Genomic DNA, 13,567 nt, shown 5'->3' on the forward strand with positions numbered 1-13,567 from the left:
GCCTGCTGCTGAGGTAAGTTGTTGGTAAGAAACAGTTGCTTTTGCTAAGAGGGGTTGGTGATCATTAGTCATGCATACTTAAGGGATGAACTTCATATATTGTTATCTTTTGATTTGAATGTTACGACTCGAGAAAATTAATATCAGATAGCTACTTGCATATTTGTGATGTGTACATCTTTGAATGTCATTATCTTTTGTTTGACTTTTGGGACACCTATCTGCAGATTTTCATATATTGTTATCTTTTGTTAGATTTTTGGGACACCTATCTGCAGTTTTTTTTTTTTCAGGAAATTAAATTTCTCAACTGGGAACAATGACTTTTTTCTTTTGCATCCTTTTATATATTTATATGTTCTTTGTTTCCATGACTTATTGTCATACTGTCAATAGTGAAATACTTGGAGGTACAGGGGAATAGGTATGGCAAATGAAGTCCCTCCAGATTTTTTTTATGACGGGAAATCGTTTCTAATCCCGTCAAATTAGTGTCACAGTTCAATCGTTTTTAATTCCTTCAAATTAGTGTCATAGTTCTTTTTTTCTTCAGAGCACAAATTAGTGTCGTGGTTGTTTGGTCTCATGTCACTTCTTCCGTTACCATATAGGTGAACTGACAGCCAATTACTTTATAGTTACTTGGAACCAGAAGCTTAGGAGAGTATAAGAAGATGAATGTGACTTAGTAGAGCATAGATTACAAGGTCAATTCTTGTGATCTTTGTCTTAAATCTCGTCATTACCCAAAAAAAGAACTCAAAATTTCCCCTGGTCGTACTGCTACTCCATCATAGTTGATTGAATTCAAGTCTAAATTTCCGTAGTTTTAAGTTTCAACATTGTACGTTTCTTATCTACCTACAACTTAAGGAAATTCTTAATTCTACATTTGATTACATCAGAATCAGGGGGTTTGAAAGTTTGAACAGAGGATTAGTAGGACTTGTGTACACCTGTCTCGTGAAGAAAATAGTGAAGCAATATGTCTTTGTCAAATACTCCTTTTCATTCTTAGTATTCGAAAATAAAGTTGAAAAAGATATTGTCTAAAGTTGACTCGTGAAAATCAAATCCTCTCCTTATCAATTGAGTAATAAACAGAGAAACGATGACACTTAGAAAGGGATATCTATACACAAACATAGCTTCCATACAAAGCCCTGAAAGAGATCCTTGAACTCTAGGGGACCCCAGAAAATAAAAACCCATAACAAAAGGAGAGTAGAGAAGGCTAGGGCTTATACAAAAAGGATGGGAAGTGGGGATCAAGTCCCACTGTTCCAGAGTGGTCACAGCAATGCTGATAGGAACCATTCAAGAGGATTGTCTGCCTGACACTGGCTCTATGGAGAACAAAAATGGGTGAAAAAAATTATGGTTTTCACTTGTGGGGTTTCTGTTCTGCCTCTGCATGCATGCATGCATCTATAGTCTGTATATGTAGATTGTTAGTCCTCATTTTGCCCTATCAAATCTTTAGCTGAAAAAGCTTCCTGTCCTACCACCACTTTTATTTTATTTTTTCGCAGTTCACACTTCACACAGAAAGATAGGCAGGGGTCCTCAATTTAAAGTTCCATTCCGCTCCCCTTACATTGGAAAGGTAAACAATCCCATCTTTATTTCATTTTCTTAGTTTGAATCATTAAGTCAAGAGTGTGCATTTGGGTTTATGAATTAAGAGAGGAGGATGTAGAAGATGTGCACAGCCCAGGTCACAGGTCCCAGGTCACAGGTCAGGGGGTGGACCATGCCCTTATTGAGTGATGATGGCTAGTGCCCACTTACCCAGATCGAGTCTTTGATTTCTTAAAAGAATTTAGGACCACATTCCTCTGTCATATTCAGGCAAACCCATATCAAGCACAAAAGTTTCCTTGTCTTCCTTTTCAATGTGCATACCACTTAGACAATTATTTAGTCCTTGCCTGCTTTTCAGCATCTTCTGAGTTGTGAGTTGTTTAGCCATGGTGGGGATACGATAACTATAGGCCTTGGTCTATGATGGGCCAAGTAAACAGGTCTTCTGCACTGTGCACGAAAAGGAGTGTGAGGGTTACGGGCTCTCAGCATTAGAAATCACAGCAGTTTAGTTTTTTCTACAATTCTAATTTTTTTTCCCGCAGTTCTAAGACGTCCAGTGTGTGGTCCACATAATTTTTTAAATTTGATAAACATATTGGACGTGGACATGGGATTTTGTACTGAATTGTTAAAATGTTAGAATTGGCTAAAATTCACTAGATGAAATGTCCCAATAGTGTCCTTATGTTTTAAGTCATTAATTTCACATGTTCATAGTCAAGCAAAAGAAAATTGTGGTTGGTGCTTTGATGTAATAGGCTAATAGCTAGCTCACACAGCACATTTAGTTTATATTCTTAGTTAGCAAAGTCATAATTTAATTCAATGGTCAATTTGCATACATCACACCCACTCACACACACATATATACATACATACATATTCATGCAATAATTCAGCTGTGAAGGAATATCAGTTGGAGAATGAAAATGGGGGGGGTTCTTGTTGACCTCTATATTGAATGTCCTCCATTAATTTCAGGACCCCCCCTAAGAGGGTAGTTCCACTCTCTCCTAAGGAAGCTATTAAACAGTCTATTTCTATATATCTCGAAGGCCCCTCACTTGATAAAGATATCTATACAATGATGAATTATGAAGCATAATCTAAAAAAAAGAAAAGAAAATATTGGTGGTACCAAAAGAATATCTTTACATTTTTTTAACCGACTATTTGTGCATATAAAAATTTCTCACTTGACGATAAGGTAAGTTGAGTCATACCGAGCGCATGGATCAAACCAATACGTAAGTGCTGATGACAAGACAAGTTGTGTTAGAATTTGCAGTGAGACTCTTCAATCTGGGAGACTTAATCTACTTAGAATAAAAGATGATAATGATGTGTAGTGCCACAAACCTTATCCTAATAATCAGTTTTTTTCTTTCAACAAATGATATCTCAACTAAATACACACTAAATCTAGCTACTATGACCTAAAAAAAGATAACTACATATAAAATCTCCGTTGTTACTTGTCCACTCTAATTGCAAGTCATTGTCAATCTATATATATATATATATATACACACACACAGAGAGAGAATAGTGAAAAGCTTTATTCTTTCTCATGAACGATTCCAGTTCAAAGTAGTATATATATAGATGATTCATTAAAGCAAAGCAATCTTAGCCAGCCAGGACTTCCACACCCCATGTATATATAAATGCATATATCATCAATCATCATCACCATCTTTAGTACTAAAACTACATACTGAGATGAGTATACCCACAAAATCAGAAGCAGCTTTAGATATCATGAAGAAGGAGTACTATCCAGAGACATGGACAGGAGGGCTACATAGAGTTCTATGTATGCAAGGAGGAGATGATGATGGTAGTTATGCTAAGAACTCCGAAGCCCCGGCCTCCGCAATCACCTTGTGTAAACCAATGCTTTTAACAGCAATTCAATCAATGAAGCTCTTCTTCAATAACAACGAAGAAGGGGCTGATCATGATTCCCTAAGAATAGCTGACTTGGGTTGTGCAACTGGGTACAACACTTTGGCCACAATTGACATGGTTGTCGAAAGCTTGAGGCTGCGCTATGCGAAAGAGTGCAGCCTTGAGCCTGAATTTGAGGCTTTCTTCTCTGATCTTCCTTCCAATGATTTCAACTCTCTGTTCAAGTCATTGTCTGCTAAGAAATCAAGGAATTACTATGCTGCCGGTGTTCCTGGATCGTTCTATTATCGCCTTTTCGCGAAACGAAAGCTTCATATTGCTGTCAGCTTGAGTGCCTTGCACTGGCTCTCCCAGGTACACTGTGCATGTACTATTCCATTATCGTCTTGAAAGTTGACTTCCGCTGCTGCGCAGTTTATAAGCTATCTTATTTCGCAGTTTATAAGCTGAGTAGAATCGTTTTGAACAGTACGTAGTACATGATGATACTGTATAATTACAAAGGCGAAGAAATAGTAAGCAGTTCGATTAAGATTATGTCTTTGAATTAGTTTCTACGATGAATCAGATTCCGGATGCAGTGGTAGACAAGGCGTCGCCAGCGTGGAACAAAGGGCGAGCGTGGATTGATGGAGCGAAGGAGGAGGTAGTGGAAGCATACGCAAAGCAATCAGAGAAGGACATGGAAGACTTTTTGAGGTGCAGGAAAGAAGAGATATTACAAGGAGGAATACTGTTTATGTTGATGGGAGGAAGGCCTGGATCGCAGCCGCCGGAGAATCAGTTGGGTGATCCAGATTCAAGAGCTAAGCATCCTTTCACCAATTCAATGGATCAAGCTTGGCAAGACCTAGTAAATGAGGTACTTACAAGCTCTCTGACTCGATCTTTTGCATTCGTTGCAAAACTTCCTCTTATTATTATTATTCCAACTGGTTAATTTTCAGATGCTTCACCCACCCTTTGGCTTTTTTTTCGCTTCTTTCGTTTTCTCCCTTTATAATTCCTTTAATATGTGCTTTGAAGTTTGAAATTTTTTGTGATAGTTAGCTAGGTTGGCAGCATAAAGTCTTAAACCCGACGTCAACCTAGCTCCATTTTTTCAAATTTTTTCACTCACGAATCAATACGTGGATTTTATAATCGAATTATGAGCTAATAGCAATGGAGTTTCTCAACAAACAAGTTTTTTGATTGGGATGTTGAAGTTGAGTGTGGTTACTCCTGATAAATGCGGGATGTCACAAGTTCAACTCTTACGTTTAGAAGTTATTTCTCGCACGGGTTTCGACCCGATCTTTCTTATCGCCAGTGTGGAACGGGTTGGATTGACTACCCGAGTTTAGAAATGACCCAAATGTCCGATGGGCATGTTGGATTGGGAAATTCTTGGTTACCCAAAAAAAATGAAGTTTCTGCTCGTACTTATTAATTTGACCTAATTATTCGTGTATAATAGTACTATTTGCCAACCAAATACAATGATTAATGATTTTTTTTTTTGGTTGAAGGGTTTGATAGATGAGGAAACTAGAGATGGGTTCAACATTCCAGCATACATGAGAAGCATGGAAGAGGTAGAAAATGCAATAAGAAAATGTGGTGGTTTTGAGATACAAAGAATGGAGTACAAGACACTCGTGGAGCATTCGGAGGATAAACAACAAGAGTGGATTAAGGATCCGGTTTCCTACGGTAGAGCCAAAGCCAACCTGGTAAGAGCCACTCTAAGGCCCATTGTTGAGGCCCACTTAGGCCCATACCTCTCCGATCAACTATTCAAGCGGTTTGAGGAGAGAGTTTCTTCCGATTTTACCCTCCTCCACAAGACCATTTTTTATGGTGTTATTGTTGTTTGTGCTGTCAGAATATGAGACCAGAACCAAGTACAAAAACCTAGAGAGATAAAAAAAAAATAGAGTGAAAATAAACATTACCCAGTTTGGGGAATGTTGGGCATGCCATGACTGGCTGTCACCTCCAATAGTTTAAACTCATACAAAGAAAATTGCACTTGTTCACTTCTTGTCAGTTTGTATCACTGAATTAACCTGATTGTGTAATACGAGAATTAGTCATACAAGTTTGCACTCTAGACATATGATATATTGATATAAGTCTAACCTCGGATCGTCAAGAACGTAGGCACAAAAATTTCTCACTTGATGACAAGATAAGGTAGGGCTTTAGACACCAAACCTGCTCAAGACACCATAACTTTTTTTATTTTCTTACACCTAATGCATAAGTTCAGTAGCTCAGGCCCGAGCCTAAAATTAGTCCAAAAATCAATCAAAATAAATTCCTAACAAATTTCCTCCTTCCTCTCCCTCGCGCATCAACATGCACGCACACGACACGTTAGAATCGTCTCATTTTGCGGGGGGGGGGGGGGGGGGGTTCCCCAATAAGACACCACTTTACAGTGACGCTTTGAGCACTAAAGTGGTTAGGGCTAGCCCTGTCAAACCATTAGAAGTATTGTCCATACTTAGGTCCCAAACAATCGTGTAGCTTTGTCATTTTAAAAGATGTCTCAAGTGTTATTATGTTGAGTCACATTTATAAATCATATTGTTTGGTCTTCATCAGGGATTGTGGGACTTTAAAATGCCTTTTTAACATTTTTTTTGACTGAATGTTGTTGGGCTCTTGCAAACCTTTTCAAAAGGAATTGGGTCCAAACAAAGACATTTTAGGCATCAAGCCCGCTTCGATCTAGGTCGGTCTTTTCGTGAAAATTAGATCCCAATTTACCTCCTCAGGCCCGGTCCACACCATAATAAAGAATAAGAAAGAATTTATTGCAATTTTGGGAAGGGTAAGTAGTACAACATTAAAAAGCCCATTTAAGACTTTAAATGATGGAATTAGACAAAAATATGACGGGGCTAGTGATCTTGACAATCACATCGAAACGAGTCTTCTAATAAGTTTTGCGCAATTATGAAAATATGACTTTTGAATCCTACTAGTCGATTTCTTTGTAATTACTCTTGCCATTACATTCGAGATTGATCTACTAACTTAGGGATTCAAAATTTGTGTGTTTAGTTTAGAATGTGAAGATATGAATCAAAGAAAAATGCATCCTATTTGCATATATTTAACGTGTGTGTATATTTATGTATGCATATTCCATAAATAGCAATGAAAAGGTGAGCAAGAGCATGCATAGTGTTAGGACAAGAACAACTGAATTGAACAAAAACTGTCCCTAACCGGTAAAAGTGGAGACCAAATAACATTGAGAGGAACAACGCAAAACAATGACAACCGTGAACACAGAGAACTTTGCGGGTCTTGAATGGTTACAAATTCTCCATTAATATGATATAAGAAAGCCCAACCTATATATGGGACAAGCAGTAGCTGCAGAAGCCAAATCTTCTTCAACTTTCATAGATAGATATATAGACATTTACAGACACATAGAATTGGGTATTAGGGAAGTGCAAAAACATCATGGATGGGGTGATTTTAGTGTTATTGCTCTGCCTCGCAGCGGGGACTGTGTCGATGGTTCGAGGTGAAGATCCTTACATTTTCTTCACATGGAATATCACTTACGGCACCATCTCTCCTCTGGGAGTTCCTCAACAAGCTATTATGATCAACAATCAGTTTCCAGGACCCAATATCAACTCTACTAGCAACAACAACGTTGTTGTCAATGTCTTCAACAATCTCGACGAGCCATTCCTTCTCACCTGGTAATAATTTTGTTCTCTTGTTAGAATTAGTACTTAATGGAACGTCAAGATCCTCAAGTTTTGTTTATAATGTCTGCAGGACGGGCATCCAGCAGAGGAAGAATTCATGGCAAGACGGTGTGCTTGGAACGAATTGCCCGATCGCTCCTGGCACCAACTACACCTACCATTTCCAGGTAAAGGATCAGATTGGGAGCTACATTTACTACCCAAGTGTGGGGATGCATAGAGCAATTGGTGGCTTCGGTGGCCTCCGAATCAACAGTCGTTTGCTCATCCCCGTCCCTTACCCCGATCCAGAGGACGACTACACTGTCATAATCAATGACTGGTACACCAAGACCCTCAAAACTCTCACAAAGTTGTTGGAGAGTGGGAAATCAATTGGTCGGCCTGAGGGTGTGTTGATCAATGGGCAAGCCGCTAAGGGAGACGGCAAGGACAAGCCTCTCTTCACAATGAAGCCTGGGAAGACCTACAAGTACAGAATTTGCAATGCTGGGATCAAGACATCAGTCAATTTCAGGATCCAGAAGCATAACATGAAGCTTGTGGAGATGGAAGGCTCCCACGTTGTGCAAAACATATACGAGTCCCTCGACGTCCACGCTGGGCAATGCTATTCGGTTCTGGTGACAGCTGATAAAGAACCAAAGGACTATTACATGGTAGCTTCCACCAGATTCACCAAGAATGTCCTAACTTCAAAGGGAATTATGCGCTACGAAGGCGGTAAAGGCCCTGCCTCTCCTGAACTCCCTGAAGCCCCGGTTGGTTGGGCTTGGTCTCTCAACCAGTTCCGCACCTTCCGCTGGAACCTCACGGCCAGTGCTGCCAGGCCTAATCCCCAAGGCTCATACCACTACGGTGCCATCAACATTACCCGAACAATCAAGCTTGTGAACACAGTTGATAGGTCCGGTGGCAAGCTTCGCTACGCGCTCAATGGAGTCTCTCACGTCGATGTTCCAACCCCACTTAAGCTTGCGGAGTACTATGGAATCACAGACAAGGTCTTCAAGTATGACAGCATCCCAGATGAACCTCCGGCCAAGATCGAAAAGGTGACCGTACAACCCAATGTCAACAACGTCACCTTCCGTACCTTTGTGGAAATCATCTTCGAGAACCATGAGAAGAGCATGCAGTCTTATCACTTGAGCGGATACTCATTCTTCGCTGTCGCGTAAGTATACAACTCCTAAGCATTGTCATTGATATGCCTTGCTCTGTTTTATTCAATTGATATATATTTTTACGCAGAATTGAGCCAGGAACTTGGGCTCCAGAGAAGAGGAAGAACTACAACCTCCTCGATGCGATTAGCAGGCACACAATCCAAGTCTTCCCCAACTCATGGGCTGCAATTCTTCTGACATTCGACAACGCCGGAATGTGGAACCTGAGGTCTGAGATATGGGAGAGGAACTACCTCGGACAGCAACTATACATCAGTGTTTTGTCCCCAGAACGATCACTGAGAGATGAGTACAATGTCCCTGACAATGCAATACTTTGTGGGCTGGTCAAGGACATGCCCAAGCCACCTCCTTACAGCATCTAATCAAACTTGCACAAGAATTAAAAAGATTCACGCACTCTCTCATGGAGAGCTAGTCAAGAGACAGAGATGATGATGATGATGATGTTGCAGAGTGTGTAGATGATGGTAACGAATAAGGAGGGTTATGGTTTATTGTTAAAAATCAAATATTACAATTTTTGTTGTCTTGGATTTGTTTAAATATATACTCTCATTCGTCTCTTGATTTATTTTGGAGATTTTTTATGTTTATGCTTAATATATAAGTTTCCCTTACTCAATGCTTGGGCTGAGTTCGATCAACCATATTTATAACCAAAAAATGGGTCAATCGTGTATTCTTAAAAATATTGGCATGATTGTAAAACAACAACACTAATCACGTCAATGCCACTCACGTGAATATATTGAGGCCCATAAATATTAGTAATGGGCCCATTTGAATAAGCTCGTTGGGGCCGAAGTGTAAAGATAAATTAGGTAATAAGCTCGGCCGAAAACATGTTATTATTGAACACCTTCTTTAAAGATCGTTAGGCCAAAGTCCTTGTCTTTTGGATGGGCTTTGAGGCCAAATTTTGAAAGTCCAGTAAATTTTCACAATAGCCCACATCTGTTTGCCTAAGGCCTATCCCATCATTAATTTGGGCTTTTAATTGATGCCCAGTGACCCAATCTCATAACTGCATGTGTGTAAGTAAGTCGAACCATTTTAAATTAAAAAAATTTAATATTTAAATTGGAACAGTTGCATCACCCCTTCGGACTTGCGAGTTCTGATTGATTCGGAAGTCTGTTGAAGTTGAGAGTTGTCTTAGGTGGGTCACATATAAAAAACCCAAATTCCACCATCAAACCTCTTTTATTTTCATCGTTGCGTCGTTCCTCTGCGCCTCTCTCTCTCCCTGCTACAATCATAAGCCTACAATCATAAGGTACGTTGTTTCTTCAAAAACCCTAATTTTTGTTTGGGGATTTTATTATGTTGTTTCAGCATATACCCTAATTAATTCACGTTAGCTATGTTTTGGCATTCGGTAGTACGCTTGTCAGCTCTAGCCTCCCCTTATCAAACCATTCATGTGTTTGCTAGCTAGATTGATTGGGGATCCACACACTACGCCATCTGATTGTCAATATTATTCTATTTTACCCAAAACTCAAATTCTATCAAGAGTTTGCTCAAAAACAAAATACTTGCTTGTACCCTATTTTATTTACATATGTACTACGAGAGTGATCTAAGATGCAGTGCAAGGTAGGTTTCTCAAGTGTTGTTTCAATTTTTATTTTATTTTTTTGAAAAGGAGTGTTCGTTTCAATTTTCTCAATTATTTATACATGTGTATATATATTTATTTTTATATTATACTCTTGAGTTTTTTTTTCAATTTGTTCTCCTTTTTTATAATTATTTATTTGTATATATGTTTATAATTTAATTACCAGGGGATGGGGTTGGTGTTGCAACTCCCTATAAGGCATAGGGCTGGATTGAAAGAGAATCAAGGAGGATGGTCTGACGTTCATGAGGATATATTATCCTTGATTAAGGCGAGATTATGTTATGTTGACCAATTACGATTCAACTCAGTTTGCAGGGGCTGGCGCTCTGTTTCTAATGTACATCCTGCAGATAAATGGCCGTTTATACTTGGATTGGGCCGTCAGTTGCATCTGCGTTTGGTGATTTGCAAGTGCAATCATATAACCTCTACGATCCATCCAACAACAAAGAATACTTCATTGGTCACAAATTCGCAAAGTTGCCAGATGAAACGGCGTTTGGTCCTGTAAGATTCAGAGTCTACGCTTCAAAACATGGCTGGGTGTTTCTAGCAGCAACATCAGAGATAACTGGTAACCGCCACTTGTTTTTATGTCATGCTTTTAACAGGAAAACCATAGATTTACCTGTTATAAAAACCACCACCGGTGCTCGTGATCCTGGCAACGGTACATTCTCTACTATTCCAACTTGTTCAAATTGTGTGTTTTATGTGGTTGACACGAGTTATGATGCAGTTACCGTGTCGACTTATCGTAATGGTGATGCCGAATGGTGCATGTATAAGTTTGCAAATCTTGAGAATAAAATGGTTAAGGATGCCCTATACTGGAATGGACTTTTCTATTGCCTTTGTAGTTCTGGTTTGCTATGGGCATTCGACATTGTTTGTGGTGATTGGCGGCAGATTCCTATTGATGCATCCCATATTATTTCTCTAGGAACAAGTAAGATGGTGGAGTCTGATGGAGTCCGTTGAAGTTGAGAGTTGTTGAGATTGGTTCAAATCTTAGGTGGGTCACATATAAAAAACCCAAATTCCACCATCAAACCTCTTTTATTTTCATCGTTGTGTCGTTCCTCAGCGCCTCTCTCTCTCCCTGCTATAATCATAAGGCTACAATCATAAGGTATGTTGTTTCTTCAAAAACCCTAATTTTTGTTTGGGGATTTTATTATGTTGTTTCAGCATATACCCTAATTAATTCACGTTTGCTATATTTTGGCATTCGGTACTAGGCTTGTCAGCCCTAGCCTCCCCTTATCAAACCATTCATGTGTTTGCTAGCTAGATTGATTGGGGATCCACACACTACGCCATCTGATTGTCGATATTATTCTATTTTACCCAAAACTCAAATTCTATCAAGAGTTTGCTCAAAAACAAAATACTTGCTTGTACCCTATTTTATTTAGAGTGATCTAAGATGCAGTGCAAGGTAGGTTTCTCAAGTGTTGTTTCAATTTTTATTTTATTTTTTTGAAAAGGAGTGTTCGTTTCAATTTTCTCAATTATTTATACATGTGTATATATATTTATATTTATATTATACTCTTGAGTTTTTTTCAATTTGTTCTCCTTTTTTATAATTATTTATTTGTATATATGTTTATAATTTAATTACCAGGGGATGGGGTTGGTGTTGCAACTCCCTACAAGGCATAGGGCTGGATTGAAAGAGAATCAAGGAGGATGGTCTGACGTTCATGAGGATATATTATCCTTGATTAAGGCGAGATTATGTTATGTTGACCAATTACGATTCAACTCAGTTTGCAGGGGCTGGCGCTCTGTTTCTAATGTACATCCTGCAGATAAATGGCCGTTTATACTTGGATTGGGCCGTCAGTTGCATCTGCGTTTGGGTCGTGATTTGCAAGTGCAATCATATAACCTCTACGATCCATCCAACAACAAAGAATACTTCATTGGTCACAAATTCGCAAAGTTGCCAGATGAAACGGCGTTTGGTCCTGTAAGATTCAGAGTCTACGCTTCAAAACATGGCTGGGTGTTTCTAGCAGCAACATCAGAGATAACTGGTAACCGCCACTTGTTTTTATGTCATGCTTTTAACAGGAAAACCATAGATTTACCTGTTATAAAAACCACCACCGGTGCTCGTGATCCTGGCAAGGGTACATTCTCTACTATTCCAACTTGTTCAAATTGTGTGTTTTATGTGGTTGACACGAGTTATGATGCAGTTACCGTGTCGACTTATCGTAATGGCGTGGATTAAGGTAGACACATTGGGCAATCGCGTCATATTTCTTGGAGATGCTTCGGAGTCGGTTTCAACGAGCGGGGAAATGAAAGCTTTAGCCGGCCACATCTATGTTCTTGATGGTAATCATCGTCCTTACTTGTATAATTTCAACAACAATGACATGTTTGAGACACATTTCCCAGTGCTTCCCGAAGAATATGTGCCTACTTGGGTTGAACCTTATTGATTATTGTAATTCTCAACTCTCTTTTTTTTATTTTATTTTATTTTATGGTGTTTTTTAAATAATCTATAGTACAATGTGCGAGTTGAAAATCAAAAAAATTGTTGTTCATATTAATGGACTTGTCTTTCATAGCATTTTGAAGTTGTTGATGCACGTTTGGAATAAGCGAGCGATACTCTTGTGACACGTGTTGAGCTTTGGTCCAACATATTTATGACGGCTCAAGTGTAGAGTCATATCGGATGTCCAAAAAACTTATTTGGTTGGTCATGTTTGAAAACTTTGGACATTGGTCATTGACACATTCCTACTTCTGACCCAAAAGGCTTATTTGGTTGGGTACCAAAGGTAAGCCATATATATCCATTATGGGCCATTGCCCATGTTTGAAAACTGAAAACTTTGGACATTGGTCATTGGCCCAGACCTACTTCTAACCCAAAAGGCTTATTTGGGCCCAGAACTTGTTCAATGGGCTCTTAGCGTTGTGTGGCCCCATAACCTCCCCTTCCATTTAAAAGTAATTAAATATCGTTTTTATTTTAATTTGAATTTTGAACATTGTTTACGTAACAAAAAATGCAGTAATTTTCATAAGTCCTACTACATTCTACAGAAAATTTTAAAACGGGACTCACTAGGGAACTTCCTCTGAGGCCTTATATTTGGGAAGAAGCTGTTGGGACATCTGTGCTCATAATTTGTTTCTTTTATTGCTAAAAATCAGATAATAAAATTTTTGTTATCTTAGATTTATTTAAATATATACTCTCATTTGGACTCTATTTATTTCCCTTCTTAATGCTTGGGCTGAAAGCATAATTATAACCAAAAAAAATGGGCCAACAAACTATTGACCCAAGAATGATAATATTGTTTTAACTCACTAGCCTTTAACATGAAGGATAATATTGTCATTTTGTACAACGAACCAGAACCAGAACCAGAACCAGAACCTGTGTGATGAGTGAGTGTGTTCAGTTGGGATTTGTGTGATGAGTGAGTGTGCTTCAGTTGGGTGGGGTTTGTCAATGCATGAAGAATGAAAATGCTTCAGTTGTGATTGGC

General features: G+C 38.9%; 3 protein-coding genes across 8 annotated transcripts; all 3 read left to right on the top strand.

Moving 5' to 3' along the window:
* Positions 1-3,161: 3,161 nt before the first annotated feature.
* LOC119993641 (gibberellic acid methyltransferase 2-like) lies at positions 3,162-5,524 on the top strand. The gene is made up of 3 exons (XM_038840841.1): positions 3,162-3,852; positions 4,067-4,360; positions 5,010-5,524. Exons 1-3 carry the CDS (start codon positions 3,310-3,312, stop codon positions 5,370-5,372), a joined length of 1,200 nt encoding a protein of 399 aa, XP_038696769.1. The 5' UTR covers positions 3,162-3,309; the 3' UTR covers positions 5,373-5,524.
* A 1,428-nt stretch (positions 5,525-6,952) lies between these two features.
* Positions 6,953-8,946, top strand: LOC119993855 (L-ascorbate oxidase homolog). The gene is made up of 3 exons (XM_038841145.1): positions 6,953-7,211; positions 7,291-8,397; positions 8,475-8,946. Exons 1-3 carry the CDS (start codon positions 6,964-6,966, stop codon positions 8,773-8,775), a joined length of 1,656 nt encoding a protein of 551 aa, XP_038697073.1. The 5' UTR covers positions 6,953-6,963; the 3' UTR covers positions 8,776-8,946.
* A 558-nt stretch (positions 8,947-9,504) lies between these two features.
* Positions 9,505-12,597, top strand: LOC119992902 (F-box protein At3g56470-like). 6 transcript variants are annotated; one of them, XM_038839728.1, is made up of 4 exons: positions 9,505-9,689; positions 10,204-10,710; positions 10,780-11,172; positions 11,671-12,597. In XM_038839728.1, exon 4 carries the CDS (start codon positions 11,674-11,676, stop codon positions 12,283-12,285), a length of 612 nt encoding a protein of 203 aa, XP_038695656.1. In that variant the 5' UTR covers positions 9,505-9,689; positions 10,204-10,710; positions 10,780-11,172; positions 11,671-11,673; the 3' UTR covers positions 12,286-12,597. The 6 variants fall into 6 exon arrangements, with proteins under 6 accessions (XP_038695656.1, XP_038695657.1, XP_038695659.1 ...); XM_038839729.1 differs by having other exon boundaries at positions 10,204-10,614; XM_038839731.1 differs by having other exon boundaries at positions 11,671-11,940.
* Positions 12,598-13,567: the final 970 nt, after the last annotated feature.

This window comes from Tripterygium wilfordii, chromosome 23 (assembly GCF_013401445.1).
Source record: "Tripterygium wilfordii isolate XIE 37 chromosome 23, ASM1340144v1, whole genome shotgun sequence".
NCBI lineage: Eukaryota > Viridiplantae > Streptophyta > Magnoliopsida > Celastrales > Celastraceae > Tripterygium > Tripterygium wilfordii.